Genomic DNA, 27,035 nt, shown 5'->3' on the forward strand with positions numbered 1-27,035 from the left:
GCATGCATTGTTAATATTCAAAACTCATGCATGATAAAAAGCTTTTCAAACTAAGAATGGAAGAAAACTTTCTCAACCTGATAAAGGATATCTTCCAAAACCTACAGTCAATCTCATACTTATTGGATCCTTCTCAGTAATATTAAGATGAGACAGGGATCCCCAGCATTGTCATTATTCAGCATTGTATGGAAGGTCCTAGGCCAATGCAATACAATGTGATAAAGGCAGGAGAATAAGAATTGGAGAGGGAGATATAAAACTCATTTGTACAAAATACAACTTTCTTATAGGAAATCAATGAGAAGCTGGAGTCAAACCATTGGAACTAATAAGAGAATTCTCTACACTTGCTGGCTGTATGGCAGGCATAATAAAATCAGGGTGTTTTTATATACCAGCACTAAGCAATAAAAAAAGTATAGTAGAAAAAACAGTATTTATAACAGCACCACAAATCATGAGTACATAGAACTATGTGTAATACAAACATTTAAGATTTTTTCTTTTTTCCTGTGGAGTCTCATTCTGTCACTCAGGCTGGAGTGCAGTGGTACAATCTTGGCTCACTGCAACCTCTGCCTCCTGAGTTCAAGGGATTCTTCTGCCTCAGCCTCCTGAATAGCGGAGACTACAGGTGCACACCACCACACCTAGCTAATTTTTGTATTTTTAGTAGAGATGAGGTTTCAATATGTTGGCTAGACTGATCTTGAACCCCTGACCTCAGGTGAGAGATCAGGATGCTAAGATTACAGGCATGAGGCACCACTCCTAGCCAAATGTTTAAGATCTTTGTGGAGAAAATTATAACATGGCATTGAAGGACATCCAAGAAGACTTGAATAAATGGAGAGCTACACTATTGTTTTCATAGTAGTAAAATGCTATGCGCATTTATGCCTTGCATAAGTCCTTATTTTACCACATATTAGCTGAAAATGCAAACACTAACTGGGGGATTTTATTTATAAGGGCTCTAGAATAAAATATGAGTTATTCATATTAGCATCACCTGTTACTTAATATTCTGAACTAGTTAGTGCAGCTTTTCATTGTGTTGTGGTTGGTCCCACAACTAGGTTGAGTTTTTCTCCTCTGCTAAGAGAAAACAATACCGAATTTCTCTTTCTTGTGGCATTTGTATTTTAAAAACCTGGTGTGGGGGTGGAGTGCAAGATTCTCGTCCACTGAACCTCTGCCAGTTAAGATGGTGTTGGATTAGGTTACATCTGCTTACTGTCCTGGGAAAATCACTTTTCTAGAGATGGCCTTCCAAGTGGTTTTAAGATTTATTTTTCTATTGAAGTGTTTAGGTCAATTATGTATGTTGACTAAATTTACAAATAAACTTGTTTGTCCAAAAAAAATTACTAATATAACAAAATATTTTCAAATTCATCTGTAAGTTCAGTGTAATTCTAATTAAAATTTTAAAGGATATTTTATGGAATTTGCCAAGCTGATATTAAAGCTGAATAGTAATAGGCCAAGAATAGCAAAGAAAATTTGGAAGAAGTACAGGGTAAGAAGACTTATTCTACTAGTTATTTTGACTCATCACTATCCTGATTATAACCCCGTGATCTTTTCCTAGAAATCTGCTCCATCTACACTGTTCTCCACTTAAGCCGGTAATCTTTGAGGCAACCATAACTCTTTCTCAAACCCTGCATCAAATCTGTCAGGAAATCCTTTTGGCTCTGTCTTCAAAATACATCTAGAATCTAATTATGACCCAGGACTTCCTCTGCTATCACTTGGTCTAAACCATCATTATCTCTTACCTGGAATTCAGCCATAGTTTCTTAACCATTCATTGCATCTGTGCTTGGCTCACTCTACTCTATTCTCAACCGAGGACAGCCAGAGTGATCTTGTAAAGCATAAGTTTTGTCATGTCCTCTCCTGCTCAAAACTCCACTGTGGCTATGCATTTTATTCAGAGTAAAATCCAAAGTCCCTAATGATCCCACAAGGCCCTACACGACCTGATCTGTGTCCTGCTCCTTCCTCCTTGTTTACTCCACTCAAGCCACATTGGCTTCCTTCCTGCCCCTTACAAATAGCAGGAACATTCTTGTTGCCTCTGTAGGACTGCTCTCTCTGCCCCTTGCCTGGGATATCCAAATGGGTGACTGCCTCACTGCCTTCATGGCTTCGTTTGCAGTTGCTTTCCCTTTGAGGCTCACCCTATTTAAAATTGGGCCCTCCTAGCCCTCCTGATTTCTCTGACCTGCTCTGCTTTTCTATTTTTTATAGCTCTTTTTACCTTCAAACTATGTCATCTACCTATTATTTTTAATCTTTTTCCCACTAGAGTATGCACACGAAACAGGGTAGGATCATGTTTGCTTTGTTCACTCATTTATCCCACGTGCTTAGAGCACTTCCTGGCATATCGTAGATACTGAATAAATATTTGTTGAATAAATGATGAAAAACAGTATAGTATTGGTGCAGGAATAGACGAATGGAACATAACAGAAAAACCAGAAACGGGACTACTTACAATGATGTCATATAAAGATAACATTAGAGATAAGTGGAAGAAATAATGGATTACTTAATAACAATTTATTTTGGATACTTGGTTATCAATATAGAAAAAAATAAATTGATTCCCCACCTCATACCCTACACAAAAATTATTTCCATATGGATTTATAACCTAAAATTAAGAAGAGTAAAACTTTAAAGCTTCTGAAAATACAGGATGTTATCTTTATAATCTTTATATATGGATAGACTTCTTATACAAGATACAAAAAGCACAAATGATAAAGGAAAAGATAGGGATATTTAACCACATTAAAATTTAAAGCATCTGTATGACAGTAGACATCCTAAATGAAGGTAAAAGCAAATCAGATAGGAGATAATATCTATAAACACTAACTGGCCAAAAATATTATTCAAAACCTAAAAATTGCAACAAATCAAGAAAAATATAAGAAACCAACAGAATAACGGACAAAGGCACTTTACAAATGAGAGAACATGAGTGTCCCATATACCATATGAAGAGATGCTCGACCTCACTGGTGATTAGCTATGTATATAACAAATCACAAGGAAATAGCATTTTAATCCCATCCAATTGGCAAATATTTTTTTTTTTTTTTTTTTTTTTTTTTTTTTTTTGAGACGGAGTTTCGCTCTCGTTACCCAGGCTGGAGTGCAATGGCGCGATCTCGGCTCACCGCAACCTCCGCCTCCTGGGTTCAGGCAATTCTCCTGCCTCAGCTTCCTGAGTAGCTGGGATTACAGGCACGCGCCACCATGCCCAGCTAATTTTTTGTATTAGTAGAGACGGGGTTTCACCATGTTGACCAGGATGGTCTCGATCTCTTGACCTCGTGATCCACCCGCCTCGGCCTCCCAAAGTGCTGGGATTACAGGCGTGAGCCACCGCGCCCGGCCGGCAAATATTTATATACCTTCTAACACCAAATGCTTGCAAGGCTGTGGCGCGACAGAAATCCTCCTCCACTGCTTATAGGACGATCACACCTGGCAAACTCTTTTTGCTTCCTTGCCCCTGTAGCAAGGAGCCCAGAGTGCCCAGGCAATAACTGTATCATATAACTCAATGGACTCTTGCTATATTCCCTGATGGAAGTGTACTGTTTTGGAAACCAAGACCTCTAACTCTACAGAGCTAAGAGTTGTGGGGATAGGAACTACAAAGTGTCCTGATAGATCCCTGAGATGCTAAATGAAGGCAATCCTGTTTCTCTCCTTTGCTTTCCAAACACACGTATTCTTCATTTGGGGAACATAGTGTGTCCCTACCTTTGGAGTCTTTGATTTGGTGTCCTGGAGTCCAGCACCCACCTGCACAGAGTTTGTTCTCTGAACAGGTGCTGTGGCTGTGCCTTGGGGCCATTCCAATGCTTTGTCAGGATGGCAGTTCCTGGCGATGTGCAGTATAATAAAACAGGTGGAAGCTGGCTGTGGGCTCGCTGCTGCATCTTCCTTGCTGCAACGTTAGTCGCTTGGTCTGATGGATGTTATTTATGGGACAGAAGCTGGCCAAGACCCTGAAGGCAGGAAAGTCAAACCCATGCTGGGAATGCATGTGCATGAGTGTGAGAACACATCACTGGCCCCTTCATCATGGAAGGAGCCCAGTGTAATCCTTTGCCGCCTTGTGGTAGGTTGGTCCTCTCAAGGAATGGTACTACATAAGGCATTTGGTGACAGTCTCTGTTGCTGGCCATTTGGATAATTGGTGGTGGAAGTAGCTAGGTGGGCCTTGGGGAGCGGGCATTCATGCTGTTGGGCCATGTGTAACCTGTCTGTCATTGTGGCCACTTCGTTTCTGCATCCATGACGCAGGTACTAGGGTGGCCAGTGAAGAGGCTGGCTGGCATCCCCTGGCCGGGCCCCTTTCCATGCTTTGTGGATGAGTGCTTCTTTCATGGTAGGTGCCCTCTAGCTGGTATTAACATGCGGTGCAAAGGTCTCCATGCTGCATACTCACTCCTACATGTCCACGTGTGTCCCTCTACCCCAGATTTCCTAATTCCTGATCTTCTAGTCTTTGTGTTTCTGGCCTCTGGCTAGGTAGCCAAGCCACCTGCTGCTGCCCCTGAGTCCACAGCTGTCCTGAGCTTGGGCTCTTCTTTCCTTTCTGAAGGAAACAGTTGGGAGGATTTTCTCTTACCCGTGTCTTTCGTGGCACTCTTGAGTGAGGCTGCAATGTGGCTGCTATGCATTTCCAGCGTGCACCAATATAATGAGCCAACGATTCAACCCCCACTTCTCTGCCAAATCAGCCTTTCTGTTGGCCCCCAGCTGGTTGTACTGGACCACCACACAGCCGTAGGTGTGAAGTGAGGGAGGGAGTTGGTGCAGCCAGTGGGCGCTAGGGGAGTCTGGCTCCCTATTCATGCAGCTTGAGTGTGCCCTCTGGTCCTGCTTGTGCATGATTTTGGACGTACAACTTCCTTTATTATGATAGACTGTGGCTGCAGCCTCTTGATCTTATAATCTGGTGGGTCTGACGGAACTTATCTTTTGATGTGAAATTCCGGCCTCATAACCCCTGGTGTTCCGTGGCTGTGCACTCTGTAGTGAGCTTCACTAGCACCCATGTCATAGTCTTGAAGTGCCTTTTCCCATTAAACTAGGCTTCTTGGTGAAATGGCTGATTCTGGGACTGGGTTAGGAAATGTACAAGGTGGGCCTGGGACGTCGTGTCAAACCAGAGAGAAAGCAAACTACGAAACAACTGAGGACACGGAGCCAATTTGAAGAGGGTCTCACTGGCCAAAGATATGACCACTGAAGCTTACATGAGAGCAGTAATTGAAACAATCAAATATGTTTAAATGAGTAAGTTTGTAATGATGTTTACAAAACTCTTCGGTTATCCTCTAGGAATGCAGTGGAAAATAAATAAAAATCAAACAAACAAAAAAACCCCTTTGGTTAGCCTGGAACGTGGCAAGTATATCCTCTTGAAGACACTATATAAATCGATTAATCAAGTATTTATCTTCTCTGTCCTTTATAAATTGTACCACTGAGTAACCAAGTAGTAGCTGAGGGGAAGTTTTTCATTATAAGGTATGAAAACGAAGCAATAGAATTAGAAGATCACTATTTTGCAACTCTCCAGGAATTAACACATCTAGGCATTGAGCATCCATGGTTGCTAACTCGACATAAAAGAGACAACTAGGCATTCTGTGCTTTCTAATGAAAGACCATCCATAGCCCCACCTCTAATCTTGCCATAGGATCAAGTCTGAGTCTGGTGAAGCCTCTAGATCCAACTGTTGTCTTGCAGAAAGTTGTCCTCTGAGGATGGAGGCATGAATTGAATTGTGCCTTGAGAACTCAGTCCTCAGAATCCACATTGTGGGATGCTGAACAGGTCAACTAGACCGTGATCTTCAAGGGATAAGGTCAAAGTAAAAGAATAGAGACAATGTGTTGATTAAACAAATTTAAAGATGACTGGGTGCGGTGGTTCACGCCTGTAATCCCAGCATTTGGGAGGCTGAGGTGAGCAGATCACCTGAGGTCAGGAGTCTGAGACGAGCCTTACCAACATGGCAAAACCCCGTTTCTACTAAAAACATAAAAATTAGCTGGGCGTGGTGGCACACACTTGTAATCCTATCTACTAGGGAGGCTGAGGCAGGAGAATTGCTTGAACCCGGGAGGTGGAGGTTACAGTGAGCCGACATTGTGCCACTGCACTCCAGCCTGGGTGACAGAGGGAGACTCTGTCTCAAACAAAACAAAGCAAAACAAAGCAAACAACAACAACAAAAACCCACCAAAACTTAAAGACATATTGAATTTAAAAAAAAATGAACAGACTGTAATGTCAGGGGTGAACCCTTAGATGATAAAAGTGTAAGAAACAGAAAGTGATTGCTGTGAAAGTCAGATAATGGTTCCTTTTTGGGCTATGGGGTGTCTGTTGTGGTTGAAGCGTGGCACACGGAGGTGTATCTAGGGTGGATGGCAAACTTCTAATTCTTGACCCGGGTGGTGGTTATAAGGGTGTTTGTCTAATAAGAGTGCCTTGAAATATATGTTTGTTTTGTGTGTGTTTTTGTATAGGTTTTATTTTATAACAAAAGGCTAAAAAAGTATTTTTAAGAAAATCATGCATACTATATTTTCTTTGCTGATATGCTGATTACCAGATTATTAAAATAGAGTAATTTTGCTATAAATAAGCCTGTTTTCTTTGTTTAAATGCACACACACACATTTTCACACTTGCACCTTCAAAGCCACTTAATAGAATGTTTAGGTTGAACCTGCAGCCACTAGACAAAACGTTGCTTTGTGGAGTTTTATCCTCCTAGCAACCTGTGTCCTAAGTCACGTTCCTCTCCAGAAATGTGAACATTGATTGTGTTTCACTCCCTGAGACATTGTTTCAGCCACACATGGCACCTCAGGCCCCTGCCCAGCTGCATCCTGGTCATTCATCCTCCTTCTCATGGGATCCTTCCTTGATCCCTGTGAAGCATTAAAAGGGGATTAAGTATCTCTCTACTTGCAGCTAATATTTTGCTTTGTTTGGCCAAGAACATTTTAAGTTTCAAAAACCTGGGGCCATTGGAGTGGGATCGTGGGCAAAGGTCAGGGCAGGCTGGCTACCAAAATGCCCTGTCACGGACCTTGTGTGTAGATGGTTGAAGGATTCTGGTGCTCTCTGGTGTCATCGCTGTTAGTCATTGTGCAACACAGAAATATACTCAACAAACTCTGCAGACTCCTGAACTTCAGGAGTGGGCTGCCTTCAGCCTGGCGCTCTGCACAGATCCTGGGTGCCCTTGTGGTCATTTATGTGCAGTAAAGCTGCTCCACTCACCTACAGCTTTTCCTTCTCCAGAGAATACCTCATCTCCAGAGAATACCTCAACGAAGGAAAATTACTGAATCATTTTGCCGGAGACCTGTGGATACTTAATTTTTATAGACACTCAGTAAATAATTATTTATATTCACTTATTGCAGCAAACAATTCACTTATAAATGGGAAAAATGGTATAGCAGTGTGTAACTCAATGCATATGCTTGTGTTATTTCTTTGAATTTTTTGCTCTCCTTTACAAATGTATTTTTCATTTTTAAAGTAATAGGAATCTATTACAGAAAAATTTGAAGAATGCAAAAACTTCCTAAATTGTCACCACTTTAATACAGTCATGGTTATCACTTTAGTATATTTAGTATATTTCCTTCCAGTCTAATTTTGGTGTGAAAATTTTTAATAGTTATAATAAAAATGCATATAATTGTGTTTTTTTCTTTTTAATTTAGCCTTAGATCATTATGATCTAATCACAAACATATTTCCATGTTGCAAATTGTCACAACAGTAATTTTTTACTGCATTAAATTTTATTATTTGGCCTTATGTTTTTATGTTAACCTATTTTCGATTAACACATTTTAGCAAATAGAATATTGTCATGTAATGTATAACTTTATTCAAATTGCTTTTTGTGTTTTGTTGCTTTGAATTTTTAGAGTAGAATATTAAAGAGTGTCGAGAATTTTAGTAAACTTCTAATTTATCTTTCAGCTCTGTCATCAAATCTAGTAAATCGAGTAAGTGTAGGAGTGAGAGGTGTATAGAGTATATTAATTTACCAGCTGTTGTTCCACCCAGGATCTCAGTTATATGTAACTTCATAAAGCCATATAAAATTTGAGTGAGGCAGTAATCTTTTTTACACCTAGAAATGGGCACAGAACACCAGTTGTACTGGACAGTTTAGAAACTTATGGTACAAAATGAAGCTTCTATACTTGGAGCCCAAGGAAGTGCAAGTCAACATTGTCAATGTGTTTGAGTGTGTGTGTTCCTGGGAGATGGTTTGTAATTTTCATCAGATGTTCAAAGAGATCCTGTACTACTGGTATAGACACAATGTTTGCTGGTCAAATGGAATGCTGCTTTTACGAGTTTATTTGTTTGTTGTTGTCATTCTTTTCCTCCTCTCTACACCTTTCTCTTACATTCATTATGTTCAGAAAGAAAACTCAGAAAAACATACTTTTGGGTAAGCAGTGATTCATCACATGCAAGTTTATAGTGATTAAAAAAATTTAAAAAACTAAACATATATGTGACATTGTTAATTGGAAATATGCATAAATGTATGTTGATTTTGGAAGTTTTCCCATTAAAATGAATAACCTCTTGCTATACTTCTTTGTTAAAATATTTTTTTAAAAATACATGACCAGGGAGTGGATCACTCAGTAGATTTTTTATTATTTCAAGTTATGAATTGAATGTGGAAATAGGAAAATAGTTACCCCTCTACCATGTTATTTGGAAATGTGTAGATTTACTAACTCCATTAAATTTGAGGCCTTCTAAGTTTTTGCACAGCTAAAGCAAAGATATTCTATGCAAATAACTGTAAATAAAGTTATTTACTAATGTTAAGAACTCTCCTTTTTTAAAAGATAAAATCTTAGTCATTTTTGGTTATCAAATGACAGGAGCAACTCTTTTTTCCTCGTCTAACAGGTATCGTATGTGCAATGACCACTTTGTTTTGAATAATCAGTATCTTTCCTTTTTTTTTTTTTTTTTTTTTTTTTTTTTTAAGGAATGGGCTGTTTCTGGGGAGCTGAAAGGAAATTCTGGGTCTTGAAAGGAGTATACTCAACTCAAGTTGGTTTTGCAGGAGGCTATACTTCAAATCCTACTTACAAAGAAGTCTACTCAGGTAGGAAGAATTTACTTTGTTATATTACTAGGAGAAACAAGGGAGGGCTTGTTCTACTGTTGGTTGACAGGTGCCTTAAAATGGCAATATGTTTTTTCAAAAGTGTTTCTTCAATCTTTATTATTTTTGTAAATATACTTGTGGGCCTCTCACTTTATATGTTTAGAAGATGCTACTCTTCCTGTGAAACATTTAATTTAGCTTTTGCTGTGGAATAACCACTCTAAAACATGGTGGCTTAAAACAGTCATTTTATTAGCTTGTGATTCTGATGATCAGCAGTTGAGGCTGAGCTCAGCTTCATGGTTCTTCTGCTTGCCACACTTGGATTTGCTCATGTGACTCAGGTCAACCTGTGGGTTGCCTGGGAGCTAGTTGGCCTCAGCTGCTTTACTCATAGATCTGGCAATTGGCGCTGGCGGCTGGTTAGTGCTGTCAGCTGGGGTAATGGGCAAGAAGGACTATGCATATGTCTTCAGCACGCTGGCCTGAGCTAATTCACATGGTGCTGGATGCAAAGAACCTAAGAGCAGCAAGAAAGGACAAGCCCCATTCTCTGTGTTACATTCACTTTTATGCCATTGGCCAAAGCAAGTCATATGATCTAGTCAAGATTCAGTATGAGATGGCTCCCCAAAGGCAATGATATAGGGAGGTATGAAGAATCGGGACCATTATTGTAACAATCTACCACATGAGACAAACATGTCATATACTAGTTGTATTTTCTGAAAGGAAAACACTGAAAGCCCTGCTATAATGCAAGGATCAGCAAACTATGACCCATAGGCCAAATCCCACTTGCCATCTATCTATATAAATAAATTTCTGTTGAAATGCAGCTGTGCTCATTATTATTATTATTATTATTATTATTATTATTGCATATTATCTATGAGTGTTTCCATGCCACAGTGACAGAGTTGAGTGCTTGCAACCAATTATGTGGTCTGCAAAGCCTAAAATATTTACTATTGGGTGCTTTACAGGAAAAAAATTTGCTGACCTCTACTCTAGGCTAACAGTATAGGTAGATGCCCTCATGGAAAATTCTATCTTGAATACCAAATTACCTGTCTGGATTTGTTTCTGACCTTTCAGGATTTCCTTTACTTTCCTGCCAGCTCAGATAGCATGTGAAATGTTTTTCTAAAAAATTATATTCACCATCTGAAGAGGTCTTAATAGGGAGGGAGTATCTGGATATCGTAAGGTCTGTTCTCGCCGAGGACGGAACAAAGAAACTGAGGCCAGCACGAAAATAATCCAATGCAAGGGAATTTATTCAGGCTCCTGGACGACCTTCTGCGGCCCGACAGGAGGGGCCGGAGAAGTCGCGCGGACTCCTCTCAGGCACGGGGTTTTATAGGGAGGGGAGGCGTCCGATTGGCTATGCCCAAGGTGAGTGGGACAAAATGGAGAGGAGTGGGACCTGGATGAAACAAAATGGAGGGGAGTGGGACCCGGATGGAAGGGAGTGGGGCCCAGATAGGACAAAATAGTAGGCAGGGAGTGGAGCCTGGATGGGACAAAATGGTAACAGGTAGGTCCTGATGGGGCTTTTTTCCCGGGCTCCCGGGGGGGCCGGGGGGGGGGAGGAGGCGTGTCCGAGCTCCCGGCAAGGGAGGGGGGCGTTTCCGAGCTCCCGGCAAGGGAGGGGGGCGTTTCCGAGCTCCCCGCAAGGGAGGGGGGCATTTCCGAGCTCCCGGCGAGGGGAGGGGGGGCGTTTCCGAGCTCCCGGCGAGGGGAGGGGGCGTGTCCGAACGCCCCGGGAGGCAGCCAGCCTTACAGATATAGTCCACCATGTTGATGGAAATGGGGTGTAAAAAACATGTAAACAGTTTTATCTTTTAAAAATAAAGGCTTTAATAGGTGTGGTTTGCAGAGGATGCTCTCAGCCCTCTGAGGGCATGGTGAATGATGGAGGGGAAAATTTGGAGTGTGGGAGCTTGGTGAATAATGAGCATGTTGATGTGTTTGCTACAATATGAATTCTATTTTGAAATAAAATTTGAGCTGTACAACAATGAAAATATCATAAAAATGTGCATATTCTTGTTTTTCTTGCCTCTAGAGAAGGATTGAAATATTCTGATTGGTATGGAGAATGGTGTAATGAACAAATATTTTAATGGTAATCTATTTTTTTTACTCCTATTTTGAAATTAAATGCTGTGCAGAGCTATAAATAGACTCAAATGAATCCTGGAGATCACCCAGGTGTATCCTCTCAAGTCTTAGGAATGGAAATGAATAGATTCCTTCCTGTAATTCCAGGCATGACTTAATGGCCTAAGAGAAAAAGGTTGCTAAGAAAATCCCCAAATATCTACTGCTTATACCTATTTTCCTCAACCAGTAAAATGTTAACAATCAATTAGAATATTGTGATTGCTTGTTTGCTTGAACCCTTTTCAGTTCAGCTCTTTGCCTTAATAACAACGTGATAATTGCCATGTGTTAAACTCATGCTGTATGCAAGACACTCTAATAAGTACTTTTTCTGTCTTTGCTTTTCTTGAAGCAGTTCCATAAAGTATGTCAGTTTCTGTCTTTTACAGAGGGAGTGTTGAGGCTCAGAGAGGATAAATAACTTACCCAAGGTCATACCTAGCAGGAATCCCTACCTCCTTAACTCTCAGCTGGAAGTCTATGTCATTGACTATGGTGTAAGGCTCTCAGCCATCATTATATCCCAGCCATTCTCCATTTATCCCTTTGCACTTCCTTCCACCAAGTCACAAATTCTCTTTCATATCTATCCTTCTGCTATATTTTTTATTATATTGATGCGCTTTTAAATTATTAAGGAGAATGCCAAGGAAACCCTTTTGTCTTTCTTGTGTTTAGAATGAAAACAGGCCAAACCAGTTAATGCAAACAGCTGGTATGTTAGAGGCCTGTAGCTGTGGCAAAGTACAGAAACCATGGAGGTTGGTAAAGAACTCGATTTGACATGAACACTACCTGCTAAGTTAACAGTAGCATTGGGAAGCATGGTTGTCATGGAAACTTGTTCCTGATTGGAAAGAGATAGTTATAGGGTCTTACCCAGACACAGAAGGAGAGATGATTTCTTTCCCTAGGCTTTTTTTTTTTTGTTCTGATCATAAAAGGGAAAAACAAAAAGGCAGAGAGGAGCTATGATGGAAAGGTCCCTCTGGCACAGAAGTGGTAGAGACTTCAGATCCCTGGGAATAACGGGGAAGGAGAACAAATAAGGTCCCTAGCTAGAGTAATTATGGTAACCAGCTAATTAAAGATTTTTGACCGAGGAGAGGGGTGGGGGAGACAGAAAGCAGGTTACACTGGCAGGCCTCCCCTCTGAAGCCTCTGGTGCTCAAAGCATTGCTGAACAAGTCAGCCCTGGAGGGGTCTGACTTGAAAGAAGAAGAAGAAAAAAAAAACCCAAGGCCCTGGTAAGATGCATAGTAATTGCTGAGGTTCAGTGTGGGAGAAATACTAGTCTGTACACTAGTATTTGCATTAATTTCAAAATTGCTTTCTCTTGGGCTTGCAATTAAATTTGTAAAACTTTGATCACAATCTGTGAATATTTTGTAAAGGTTTTTACTTTTATTTTGTCAAGAAAGGAAGCATAGGGACTTGGATTGTGTGCAAATTCCTTCTCTCACAAAGCATTACACTTGAGCCTAAGGTACCATGTGGTTTCTTGGGGCAGGTGCCAGAAATATGGGAGGAGGGGTTATCAGCATCCACAGTGCCAGCTTTACCTCGGTGCTCCGTTCAACCTCTCATGTGAGGACACACATCAGAGCTTCCACAAGCATTGTCTCGGCACACAGGTGGGTGAACACAGGCCAAGGAACCATCGGCTCACATTTGCTACCCCTGCTGTGCCATCGGGTCTGCACAGCCTCAACGGGGGAGGAGTGAGCCAGAGAGTGTGGACGTGCTTGTAGAAGCAGTGTGCATCCAGAGAGAGGGTGTAGATTCATGTCTGAATGGTATTTCCCTGTGGAAACTGATAGGGCAGGGACTCTGAACCCCAAACTGGAGTTGTGACTAGGCGTGTAGAAAAGAGCATGGCTTCTCATAGTAGCTGAGAGAGGAGGTGTCCCTGGTGTGGGCTCACTAATGGAGCTGTTCGTGGTGGGCAATCTCCATTGCCTGGTGCCACTTGCACCTCACATGTGTAGAGAATACAAGGAGACGGTCTCTTAAGAATTTGGAATAAAGTTACCCATTGGGAATGGCAGTATAAAATCAGCCTGTACTGAATCAGTCAAGATAGACAGTTACTTGGAAGAGAGATTGATATCTGTGTCTGTAGGATTTCAGAGTAACATAGTGGAAGGCCCTGACGATGTAAAAGGAACATAAGGCCTCAGTGGGAGTTTGGTGAGCCAGGACAGTCCAGGAGAGGGGAGGTCCTGGCCACCTTCTCGGATGTTCTGGGCTGACCCACAGAGCCTGACACCATGGCACTTTTAAGTTTTATCACTAACCTTGTATTCTGATCCATACTCTGTAAAACTTTCTAATCTTCTGTCCTCCTGTGGCGATTATTTACAGAAAGAAAATGCAGTGAAATCAGATTGGTCAGGCAGACAGTTCTAACTCTCACTTCTAATTCAATAAAATGCCACTCCGAGATATATATCTCAGGTTCATTAAGCATTGAACCAGTAGTGCACAGGCTGAGAAACTTTGCTCTCCCAGATGTTTTAGGCCTGAATTCTTACCCCTCTGAAAGCCACCCACCACCAGCTTCTGCACCAGGCACCCAGTCTTGGCTGGGACGCAAGGTAGCGTCTCTCATGGCCAGCAGACCTCTGATGGGCCACTGTTCTGATTCATTTCTGATCTGTCTCTAAGAGTCGTGCTGAGAAGTAATTCATGTCTTAGTGGCCACTGTTCTGTACCTAAAATGATGTCCAAAGATTCACCCATCCATTTGTGTTTCAGACTCAGCGTCTGGCTGGCACTAGAGAACCCAGAACCTGGTCTGGAATAGCTATGAAGAGCCGCACTTAGAGGTGGGCTTTCTTGAACAATTAAATATGCCACTTATTGGAAGGATACCACATGCAAGGCATTGTACCGGGTCCTAGGGGAAGATTGGTTGTGATGTGAAGAATACGAGTTCTGTCTTCCAGAATTTTCTCTGCAGTCAGATGAAAGCTTGATCTTTCACATTTGTTTTAAGGGGTTGGGCTGACATTGGTTTTCTCTTTACACATGCACACACACACACACTCCCTCAAACAGTTGTTATGCAAACCAGCTGATTAACTGGCCTGCTGTTGCTTTACTACATTGATTTTAGAAGTAATTGAGCTATTCAGATTCTTGAATACTCTGATAGAGAATTATTCTTACATTTTATAATAAGGACTGTACAGATGAAAATCTGAAAAGACATTCTGCAATGGATAAGCATTCTGGGTTAATTTCAGTGCATTAGCCTAATATACAAATACCCCATTTCTGGCAAGAAAACCCAGGATGTTCATTCACTCGGTAATATCTTTTCATATTTTGCTTACAGATGTTCAGAACAATTCCATGTTTATTAGTCTATTCAAAAGCTTTTAGAAATCTGCACAGCCAAGTGGCACTGATAGCAGAAGCATGAAAGGAGCTGCACAACTTTTCCTCATCAGTAAGATCTACACAAGCACCATGGAAAATCTGAGGCCCAGAGACTTCTTTATCAACAGAATACTCCGGTGAATTTTCAGAGCGGCTGTTCAGCAGAGGTTCCGAGGAGGAGCCCAGGTGTGGGAAGGGTGGAATGTGGGAGTCCCGATGTGACTCTCCAGGGCTGGGGGTACAACCGACTATATGGTCTGCGAAACCTAAAATATTTACTGTTGGGAGCTTACGTCTCATGCCCTGAGCCCATTTCCTCTCTTGTGAAATGGAGCAGTGCTGCTCTGTGAAGCCAGTCAAGTTGTGGTCGGATTCTTATTTGAAAATAAAATTGTTTCAAATCTGAGTATTCTATAAAATCTAGGATATACACTTTCTGCTTCCCTAACTTTTGGGCACATTAAATATGAACACGATGGATCGTGAAGCATAGCTTGGCAGGGCCTGGGCCAGCCTGCAGCAAGTGTGCCTGGCACAGCACACGGAACCCATTCTCTTCTTCGTCTGTGTTCTTAGGAAGTGAGGTCATGTCACCTGCTTTTCCAAATGCATGTGATTATTTCCTTCATGCTTGAGAGCTCTAACTAAGCATGGAATAGTAATTTCCTCACTAATGTAAAACAAGTCAGTATACTTTTTTTTTTAAGTTCGATTTAATTTCTGAAGTGTTTGGGTGGAAGCTCATGTCTCTGTATCTTACATGAGATGAATGATCCCATTCTTCTTCAAAGTAGGGATGAGTTCTGTTATTAGCAGATTTTATCAAGGAATGTAAAACTCATTCTAAATTCCTTGCAGACTGCATTAAATCTCTTTTTAGTGCATAGTCAGTCTTATTGTACTCATTTCAATGTCAGTCAAGGTAAATTACTAAGTTATTGACATACTCCTGAAAATGCGAGAATTCTGGTGTTCAGTTCTTCCTACAAGCAATTTGATCGCTTTTTATTCCTTTTATTTTAGGCATAAAATTGGACCTTAAACTTGTAGCAGACAGGATAAAAATGCTTAGCTCTCTCAAACTAAGTGGTAGAAAGCAGGCTTTGAGAGCAGAGACCCCTGACTCATAGTTACACCCTTAGGACCAAAGATAACCCCTTACCCAACCCATCTCCCCCACTGCCCCATCCACTTAACTATGCAAGACAGATTAGTTCAGTGAATGCACCCACTGCCTGAATGGAAAAAGTATAGGTAATGAGAAAACAGCTGGTTTTGTTTATTCTAAACCTCACTCACCAGAAACAGCAAGCTTGGCTTCTCGACTAGCAGCACCCCTCTGAAGGGTTAACATCAGAAGTCAGGGGCATAGGTCATGGGGAGGTCAAGGCATTTGAGACCCAGAAGGGCTTTAACCATCTTCCTGTATGGCATCTTTCAAACTAGGTGACCATGGAAGGCTCAGACTTTCAGAAAGTTACTGCAGGAACGCCAGAGGTAGTGACGTTTGAACTGGATAAGATTCAAGCTGCTTGGAGAGCCTATTCACAGCTTTCATCTGTATTATGTATTGATGTCCTGACTAATAACCTTATTTTGAAAAGTTCTTTAAAAATGTTGGGAAACCTCTGAGACTGCTTTCTTTGTTGGTAAGGGAACTGAGGCCAAGAGAGATGACTTGATTTGAGAAATTTTAGTAGAAGGGTTGAAAATGTACTTGTCTTCCCAGGTCACAGTGTGGCTTGAACCCCCAAAGGAAGTATGAATTGTATACCCATTCTGCCCCTCTCGGTGAGGTTGACAGTCAAGCATTCAGAGTGGTGTGGCTTTGCAATTGGAAATGTTAAGATTTGAAGAGATCAGAGTTTTGTCATTTGGTTTCTGTTTATCATTTCTGTTAGGCTGGATTTGTTTCCCCTAATATTGAGTCCTGGGGTTGCCTGATAGATAAGTCTTGTGTCTGCTAGACGTGTTAAGTCCTGTCCGTGACAGCCAGCAGCAGAGCTGAGGGCGTGACAATAAAGAGTGCCTGCAGGAGCCCTGGACTTAGGACTGGGAAAAGAAGTCATTGAATGGGGGGGTGGTCTCCTTGCTTCTCAACTCCCTCCCTTCAAACTTCTGCAAATTGACTTCCCAGCCTGGGCTGGGGACTTCCCGGGCCTGCAGAGTCGGGGCAAGCAGTCTGCAAATTGATTTGTCCACCAAGCGTGGCCTGCAGACCTTACACATAATAACCTGGTGCACGTCTGCTCCGGTTTTCAATATACAGAGGTGATGGCATTGCGATAAGTAAAACATGCACTTAGCCAGGGCTATTGAATTCAGACCAGCTTTTTGCCGTTGCATGGTCCTTTATCCACTGGTTCTAAAATTCAAGTGACTCTATGAGGGCTCTCTGGCAGTATCTGGACAAAATCATGTGGTAGGTCATACGTAGGTATGAAACCTGCATGCTGATGGGTAGTTCAAAGTTGAAACCAAGTAGACATGGGCACATTTTGCTAGAGGTATGCTGAGTTTGCCCAGATATTTAAATCTAGCATTAGACATCAGAGAGGATGAGGATTTTCTTTAGCTTCAAATAACTGAAGGCTGGCAAGCAGCAAAACATAGGGCCCCACAAGACTGCTGTCCTCAGAGGGTAAAGGGAGGCATTTAGGGCCTTTCCTTCCTCCTTGGGCCATTGGCTAAAGACTCGATAATGTCAAAATCTGTTTTTGGTTATTGAAGGGCAAGGGGTGAATGAATTTGGATGATTTATGGATTCTCTGAAGACTGTTGCATGTGCTACATGTGTTCTTCATATGACCTTGATATTTTAATATTCTATAGCTTGTTTAGCTGCTCAACCCACTTCTTTCCTTGAACACCTTTAATCACTGCTGGGGAACAGGTGCAGCGGTCAAAGGTCAACAGACTGACAGACTTTAAGTAGTTAGATGTGTCAATATTTCAGCATATCTGGTGGTAAAATTCAAATGGGCATTTAAGTGGAAAATAAATGGAAAGGAACAATAATAAAAACATCCTTTATACCCATTCAACACTAGAAATAGGTTATTCTTTCACTGTTTTAGGATTATATTCTCAAAGACTTAGAAGGGAGATTAAGAGGAATTTGCTATAGCAAGCAGTTCTTAAAACGTAATTGCAAAAGCAATTGATGAATGTGCCCACACTGATGTTTTCAAATCACATCTAATGGAGCCATAATGTAATATGAGAAAATAACCTTATGAGGGGTCAGGGGGTTGAGCTTCTCTAGGAATTTTATGTAATATGCTGGGTCTTAATTACTTCATAATGACTGACAATTTTTAGAGGCTTAGAATAAAGCTTTCTTTTTTTTTTTTTCTAAGTTACATTAAAAATAAGTATCTGGGTCAATTACTGGCCCATCCATCTGCCAAGTGAAAAATGCAACGAGGGAAAAACATGGTTGCTCGTCATGGGAGTGAAGCACCCAGACGTGAGCAGAGAGGCTTGGGAAGAGGTCTCTGTCGTTTGCTGGGGCTGTGCCTCCGATCTGGCGGGGTCTCTTCAGCCTGGGAGTCATTTACAAACCACCGAGGCCCCTCAGCTGCAGGAGAAGCTTTGCTTAATAAATCCTGGCCTCTGATGCGTGGAATTGTGAAGTCTCTCAGGGAGTGCCAAGGGACAGAACTGATTTCAGTGTCTTCATTCTTTGAAAATGGGAGCTAGCGTCGCGTCTCTGGCTGGAGCATTCTGATGAGGGTGATCACCTACCCACAACATGTTTTGAACCCTTTTATTTACAGTTGTTGCCTTCCTCTTTGTTTCTCGACGTTCCCTCTTCCTCCTGCTCCTCCTCTCCCCTCTATTTCTTCTTCTTTCCTCTAGTTATGGGTAAGTTGGTTTTTCCACTCTGGTTTATTGTTACAAGGCTTAAAAGAAGTCACAGAAACTGGTGACTTAGCACATGGTACACATCATAGGTTTAGAAGAACAGTTGAAAACATAATGCTCTCACTGGGTATTACAATAGCAGTTTCTATTCTTGGCCAGTTTGTAATCCACAGCTCATTCCACCTGCTGATCTCTGTCACAGGCCCATAGATAGAGCAGTATCAATGCTCCCCCCTTACAAAAGTGCTGGGGGTCAGGGACACTTAGAAAGTTGCCCAGTGTGCCACCTGGCTCATTAGAGGTTTTGACAATCTCTGCTGGTGGGACCGAAAATAAAACAGGGTTTACATTTAAGACTGTCTCCTTCTGGCCGGGCGTGGTGGCTCAAGCCTGTAATCCCAGCACTTTGGGAGGCCGAGGCGGGTGGATCACGAGGTCAAGAGATCGAGACCAACCTGGTCAACATGGTGAAACCCCGTCTCTACTAAAAATACAAAAAAATTAGCTGGGCACGGTGGCGCGTGCCTGTAATCCCAGCTACTCAGGAGGCTGAGGCAGGAGAATTGCCTGAACCCAGGAGGCGGAGGTTGCAGTGAGCCGAGATCGCGACATTGCACTCCAGCCTGGGTAACAACAGCGAAACTCCGTCTCAAAAAAAAAAAAAAAAGACTGTCTCCTTCTAAGCCTTTCCTTCATTTATTTCCAATAAATGCATTTTCACATGTCTTTCTTGAGCATTTTAGGATAATTTAAAAACATTAAACTGTGCTAGAGTTGTGAAAATCGCTTATAAAAAATAAGCCAGAAGTCAGGAACTGTTTAGGTGGATGTGATCTACACATGGAATTTTATTTTCTTTAGCTGGATGGACTTTAGAGGTCATCTATTCCAGTGGTTTTTTTGAAACTTATTAGGCATTAGGATCTTTTCTTCAGACAAAAATTTTGCACAGACGTCTATTAAAACAGTGTCCAAGATGCTCTGATTGGGAGGGGGGTTCCCCCACCACTGTCCTCAATATTCTAGCCCTAGGGTGCCTCCTCAAAACCCCCCAGGAGCTTAGTCTGTAAAGCAGTTGAGGATAAGGGCCAAGTTAACTCTGGGCTGAAACACGCAGTAAAATGAGAAGGCCTTCCACACCTCGCTCATCACTAGCCAGTTTCAAGGGTGCACTTTGGATGCTGACAGAAACCCACAGGATTGTTGAGGAGGCTGTGCAGAGAGAAGGGGTCTTTTAATTCTCTGCCTCATTACAGGTACACCCTGGCAGGCTCAGAGCCCTGGACAGAGACTTTTCTGTACAGGTTCCTGGTCTCGCAGCAAGGTCCCATAGCATCCCATTCTCCCAGCGACTGGTGCTCCTTCCATTTTCAATTTCAGCCTGACTCCCTGAGTGTATTTAATATAATGCTGTCCCTTCCCCCTTGGTCCTGGCAGGTAAGGAGCTGCTGGCCACTGTCATGACAGTGCCCCTCTCAGCAGACCTGCTTGACTCTGGAAGGATGGGTTGACAAAAAGCCATAGGTGCCTGAACTTGTATGTCTTTGTGCACAAGAGAAAATAATCTGTCACCTTGTTTAAGGCGTGTTCGGTTGCGTTTGCTAGTTTGAAAATGCTCTGGGGAAAAGTCATCTGTCTGCATTTGAGAGTCAGGTAGTAAAATGGTGAAATCACATACTGGGGGCTGGAGTCGGGGTGGGCATTAGGAGGATGCTGTTTTCTTTTTAAAAAAGAATTTTAATTTTTTAATCTAATAAACTTTTTTTTTAAAGAGCAGTTTTAGGTTCACAGTAAAACTGAGCAGAAAGTAAAGAGAATAACCACCCCCCACCATCCCACCATCAACATCCCCACCAGAGTGATGCATTTGTTACACTCACGCAATTCTCCTGCGTCAGCCTCTGGAGTAGCTGGGATTACAGGCACCTGCCACCACGCCTGGCTGATTTTTTGTATTTTTAGTAGAGATGGGGTTTCACCATGTTGGCCAGGCTGGTCTCGAACTCCTGATCTCAGGTGATTCATTTACTTTCAGTTACGGCACCTCAGTGGCCTCCCATTTGAGTACAGAGATTAAGTAAGTGCACTTGTCTCAGTCTTTGGACTAATTGCCCAAGGCTTTGATGAGGAGCAGAGTCTCATTTAGAAGGGGACTTGCCTTGGTCCAAGAATTCACTCTTACCTAGGATGTAATTTTATTTTTCTGGCAGGACATCCTTGATGCCACTGATCTCTTCAGCCAGATCAGTTCAGCAGAGAGGTGAACACCAGCGTGTCTTGTTAAGAAGCAGGAGATTAGATCATGAGATTGCCACATACACATGCTGCTGGCCTTTACATATGAGCTTGGAGATAGAAAATAATGGCTAATATGTTTTAGTGCTTTCTAAGTGCCCGGCATAATTCTAAGTTCTTTACATGTGACAACTTCTTCAATATTCTTAACAGCTAGATAGGGAGGGGGTAGGCTAGTGTGCCTGCTTTTAAAATGAACAAATCCAGGCATAGGGAGATTATCTGACTTGTCTAAACCCCCATAATTAGTAAGTGGCAGAGCCAGAATGGACGCAGGGACAGTCTATGTCAAGAGTCCTTGCTTTGAACTTCTATGCTGTATCTCTCTCAAAGAGAATGAGAAAGTACATGTCACTACCATGAAAAGAACTCCATTGTCAGTGAGACATACAACACCCTCCCAAAGTGAGAAAGACAAAACACTCTGCTAAGACTCACCGGCTAATTGGGAAGCAGGACCTGTAATTACGTAAAGGCTCCCGTCCTGCTAGGTGAGATTTTCCTTGAGGGTAGGGACTGTGTCTTTTCATCTCCCTACTCTGGTGACACCTGGAGCAGGCCTTGCTCTCACTAGGCTCCTGATCAATGCCAACTGTATAGAGTAGTCAGGTCCCCTCATGCGTTAAATAAGGCTGTGCCTGAGGATCCCACTGGAAAGTCTTGGAAGGCCCGGGGACTCTTGTAAGCCCTGCACGATGCTTCCTGATCATATGAAGAGTCAGAAAATACCACGAGAAAAGTCCAAAGTCTCTTCTAAGTTCTGAACAATAGCTTCCTCCTCTCATGTGGCAACTCTTCCCTGATGGTTTAAAGATCAGAGGTCTGGGTGAAACCAGGTTTTCCCCCATATTGTTCAGCAGAGGGCTTCGTCAGTTATTTAAGACCTTTTTAAGAAGCACGTATATGGCTGGGCACGGTGGCTCTGGGTGCCTGTAATCCCAGCACTTTGGGAGGCCAAGGTGGGCAGATCACTTGAGGTCAGGAGTTCGAGACCAGCCTGGCCACCACATGGCGAAACCCCATCTCTACTAAAATTCAAAAAGTAGCCGGGCGTGGTGGTACACGTCTCTAATCCCAGCTGCTTGGGAGACTGAGGCAGGAGAATCACTTGAACCTGAAGGTGGAGGTTGCAGTGAGCCAAGATCTCGCCACTGCACTCAGCCTGGGTGACAGAGTGAGACCCCATCTCAAAAAAAAAAAAAAAAAAAAAAAAAAATGGAAGAAGAAGCAGATATACATGTTCATTGGTTGCCTTCGACCTTGTCAAATCTTGTGAAGTTCTCAATGACCTGAAAACAAATCGATTTAGATCTATGGCCACTCCCTACAAAGATGAGTGAATTTTTAACTCCAGTATCTTTTGGGCTGTAGCAAGGTGACACAATGTATCAGAGAGAGTTTCTGGAATGCCCCCAGAGGCTAAATAAATGCAATTTTATCATACCTGGGGTTTTCTGTAAACATCAAGCCTATAAAACAGAATCCAATTACAACAAGAAGAGTTAATTCACAGGCTGGTCAAAGGAATGCTACTGATAATCAGAGTCAGGTGCTAAAGGACATTCTTTGTGGTGAAGCCAGATGTGTAGGGACCCACGGCCTTCTCCGATCTGGAGTCATCTTCTTCCCTCTCCCTGCTCCTGTGGGTGGGGGGTGGGATTCCTAAGTCTCTTTTCCTCCCTTTCCTTATTCCCATTTCTTTTGAGTACTTACTAGGTGAAAAGTATTTGTCTGGACATTTGGGAAAGTTCAGAAGGTAATATGTTGATATTCCACTCCAGGAAGGTAGACCATCCTAGGGAACCCAGGACGAAGGGAAAGCGGTCTGGGCATGCGGGGGAGAGATTCAGCTGTGCTTTCCACCCTGCCCTGGACATCAGCTTCCCTGCACCTGGTTTTGCTTTTGTAGGCTGGGACCACTGCTCTTCTCGGCTTCATCCATGGCAGTTGATGCCACCCAGCTTGCCGGTGTTCCTGTCTTGGGTTCTGCCCCCCTCACCCCATCTATAGGCCCTCCCTGATGGGCGTTCTGCCGTTCACAGTTCTGATTTGTCACACGCCCTCTGAGGACCTCAGCGCAGATGCTCCAGAGAGGAGGCCTGGACCTGTGTCCTTGAGAACACATCAGATGGAGCAGTTCTGGGAAAGAAAACACAACCAAGTCATTTCAGTTGGATGGGAAATAAACACTGTAAGACAAAATGGATTCACAATAACAATATGATCTGTCAGAAGAAATGGCAAAGAAAGGGAGGAAATGAGTGGCTGTGTGTGGGTGAGCCATTTATACAGGAGGCTTTCCCTGCCGTTTGGACCAGTTGCAGCAGAATAAAAGCTCCATTCTGGATGAGGGATCTCACATGACAAGTATGGAAGAGCTGTTTAATGCCGCCATGTGTGACCAGTGACAGGGGCATGGCATCCTGTATAGCAACGAAAGTGGAGTGAGAAAGCTGCAGGAACCCGAGATGGACAGAACAGGGAAGGAACAAAGTTTCCATAGAGGACACAGAGAGAGGAGGAGGAAGCGGGGGACAGGACACCCCATGACTCTAGTGGCACACGTACACAAGTGAGGCAGCATGCAGTCAACAGGCACAGATGGACTGGTCACGTAGCCTGGAGTTAGGGCAACAGATGGACAAGTCATTGCATAAATTGGCTACCCAGGGACCACAAATGCCTGCTAGGAAATCCAAGGACGTATCAGGTTGACCCAGTGACAGTGTACCTGGGCAGAGGTAGACACAGGTGCCCCTGATCTGAAGGGGGAGTGAACAGCAGTTTGCACTGGTGGGGAAAGAAAAATCAAATTAGATTCAGTAAAGAAAGGAAGGAAATTGTACGTGTGTGTGTGTGAAATGTCTTTTGTTAGAGGACTTATCTTCAATTAATCTTTGTAAGACTTGACTTTAATTATGTCACTTCTGAATGTTGTAATTGTATGACATTCAGAGCAGTGGAGAGGAAAATAGCATTTGGATATTTTATATATATTGAAAATACATCTGAAATAAATTTTCTAAACACTGAATTTTTAGTCTAAGCACAAAGTGAAAAATAATAACTTTCTTGGAAATAGTTACTTATAAAATATTGTTCAGCTTTCAGAATGAGTGTAAAATACAAGATGGAGTTGTCATTTAATAACCAAATAGTATTAACTAAAACTAAAATAATTCTTGCTTGATATGTTTAGGTTGCTGTAATAGTGTACCACAAGAAAAATTATAGTCTGCTGTGATGGTATTGATTACCTTTTTATTTGATGGTAAAAATGGATGAATTGTTGTGTCTTTAAGTTGCTATTTACTCAACAGTTTAATATACTTTTAGTATAGGTACACGTTTGTGTTTTTTTTTTAAAGTTTTTAAAAATTAATCACCAGTTATTTCAAAGTCACCATGCTAGGGACCAGATACAGTGGTGAACAGGATAATATAGTTTCTGTCTTCATGAAGTGTATATAATCTATTACTTAAAAAAAATAGACTTTAAGGCCAGATGTGGTGGCTCATGCCTATAATTCCAGCATTTTGGGAGGGTAATGTTGGAGGGTCGCTCGAGGCCAGGAGTTTGAGACCAGGTTGGGCAAGAAAGCAAGACATTCATTTGTACAAAAACTTTTTTTAAAAGACTTTAATTTTTAGAGCAATTTTTGGTTTAAGCAGAAAAAGCAAACAGGAAGTACACAGAGTTCCCATATTACCACCTGCCACACACACACACGTTTTCCCAGCTATTAACATCTTATATTAGTGTAGTACATTTGCTATTGATGGCCCAATATTGATACGTTATTATTAACTGAGGTTCATAGATTACATTAGCATTCACTCTTGGTGTTGTACATTCTGTAGGTCTGACAATTGTATAATACGTGTATCCACCATTATAGAATCATGCAGAATAGTTGACTGCCCTAAATGCTCCCTGTTCTGCACCTGTTCATCTCTCCACCCCTGCAAACCCCCTGGCCACCACTAGCTTTTTCCTGTTGATAGTTCTGCCTTTTCCAGAATGTCATGCAGTTGTGTGATTCCAGAATGGGTGGAAGCATATAGTCAGTAGCATCTTTAGATAGGCCTTTTTCACTTAGCAATATGTAATTAAGGGTACTCCATGTCTTTCTGGGGCTTGATGGCTCATGTCTTTTTATCACTGAGTAATAATCTACTGTTTGGAGGAATCATTGGTTATTTCTTCACCTATTGAAATAATTGCAGTTGCTTCCAGTTTTTGGCAATTATGAACAAAGCTGCTCTTAATATTTGTGTACAGGTTTTTATGTGCACATAAGTTTTTAACTCATTTGGACAAATATCTAAGAATGTGATTGTTGGATCATATGGTAAGAGTATGTTTAGCTTTGCAATAAACTGCCAAACTGTCTTCCAAAATGGCTGTACCATTTTGCTACCAGCAGTGAGTGAGAGTTCCTGTTACTTTACATCCTTGCCAGCATTTGGTGGTAGTGGTGTTTTGGATTTTGGCCATTCTAATAGGCGTGTAGTGGTATCTCTTTATTGTTTTAATTCGCGATTCCTTAGTGACGTATGATGTGGAACATCTTTTCATATGCTTATTTGCTATTTTTATATCTTGCTTGGTGAGGTGTCTATTCAGATCTTTTGCCCATTTTTTATTTAGGTTGTTGTTTTCTTATTGTTGAGATTTAAGACTATTTTGTCCTTTATCAGATACGTGACTTGAGAATGTGCCCTCCCAGTCTGTGGCTTGTCTTTCCATTCTCTGAACAGCTTCTTTCACCAGGCGTTGATACTTGTTAATGGTCTTCATCACCTGTAGACAGGCAGTAGCCTTGTTCTCAGACCCTGGTGCCTCACTAACCACCATTCATTCTATTAAAAGACTTGGGTTCTGCCATGATAGGAAAAGAAGCTGCATCATCCCAGGAAGGTGTTTATGCACGTTCAGATATTTATGCACTGGTGGACCAGAGTGGTTCTGGGAAGGTGAATTGCAGACCTTCACAGCAGGCTCTGTTAGTCCTGATATTCTCCTAGAAAGTCAGTGTGGACTGTTGCATGCCCGAATCCTGGCACTCACACCTTTTTTATTCACTTGCTTCTATTGACCTTGATGCTGGGTTGTACTTATGGTTTTGGCATCTCATTTTTTGTTGTGTTGGTCATTTTGTGCTTCCGATGACTTTAGTAGATGGTCCCTTGACTTCATGCGAGTTCTGTTACCTGGCTGTGGTCATCCACTGTCCCACACAGGTGCTCTTGTCTTTGTGTACCGGCTTGGGCTTTGCCAGTGACAGTTTTTTCTGACCCCAGCCTGAGGCTTACTATCTAGGAAAATTATCATGTTTTCAGATTATAAAACCAGCATTAGGTTGGGTGTTTCTCACTTTAATGGCTAAACTCAAAATCTTTATGACTGTCACCCCCAAACTAACTTCGCTTGCTGACTTTCCCATTTCTCCCTAATGGCCTTACCACTCTGACAGTAACTCAGACTCTCTGTCACAGGGCCATCTTTGACTTATCCTTCATCACCTGTAGACAGGCAGTAGTCTTGTTCTCAGATCCGAGTGCTTCTGTGCCCGCCATTCATTCTATTAAAGGACGTGGCTTCTACCATGATAGGAAAAAAAGCTGCATCATCCCAGGAAGTTATTTATGCATGTTCAGGCATTAGGTTAATGCCATATACTTTTTTTTAATGAAATCCCTGCGTCTTCCTATATGGCAGCCTCTAAGAGCCTTTGTAGTGCTGAAATCTGGAATGATTCTTTGGCTTTGTTTTTAAACACTGAAATACTTCTTGAGCCTTCTCTCTTTTTTATTCCCACTGCCACCAGTGTGAAACTAGCCCTGGCTTCATGGCTGACCCCTTGAGGCTTAGTGCTGGACTCAACACGTTCAACACGTTGGGTCTTTCTGAAGGGAAGCCTGCTGGGGACAGGAATAGGGAAAGAGCTCAGTAGGACAATAAGGTGGGGAGAACCAGAAACCTTTTCAACCCATCCTAGAGTGAGATCTTCACTGTGTGATTTCATTATTCTATTTGAAGTGAATTCTAGAATAGCTGATGCTTTTAGAAATCAAATATAGATAGAGAACATG

At 42.1% G+C, this 27,035-nt stretch overlaps 1 protein-coding gene across 8 annotated transcripts in view; it reads left to right on the forward strand.

The window, feature by feature from the left end:
- MSRA (methionine sulfoxide reductase A) overlaps positions 1–27,035 on the forward strand; it is a 368,941-nt gene that overhangs the window by 181,471 nt on the left and 160,435 nt on the right. For all 8 annotated transcript variants that reach the window (XM_064368780.1, XM_064368782.1, XM_064368783.1 and 5 more), the window contains one exon: positions 9,102–9,221. In XM_064368780.1, coding sequence (XP_064224850.1) covers positions 9,102–9,221 — 120 coding nt within the window. The remainder of the gene's footprint in view (positions 1–9,101; positions 9,222–27,035) is intronic.

This window comes from Aotus nancymaae, unplaced genomic scaffold (genome assembly GCF_030222135.1).
Source record: "Aotus nancymaae isolate 86718 unplaced genomic scaffold, 86718_ANA_hifiasm-v0.15.2.pri h1tg000079l, whole genome shotgun sequence".
NCBI lineage: Eukaryota > Metazoa > Chordata > Mammalia > Primates > Aotidae > Aotus > Aotus nancymaae.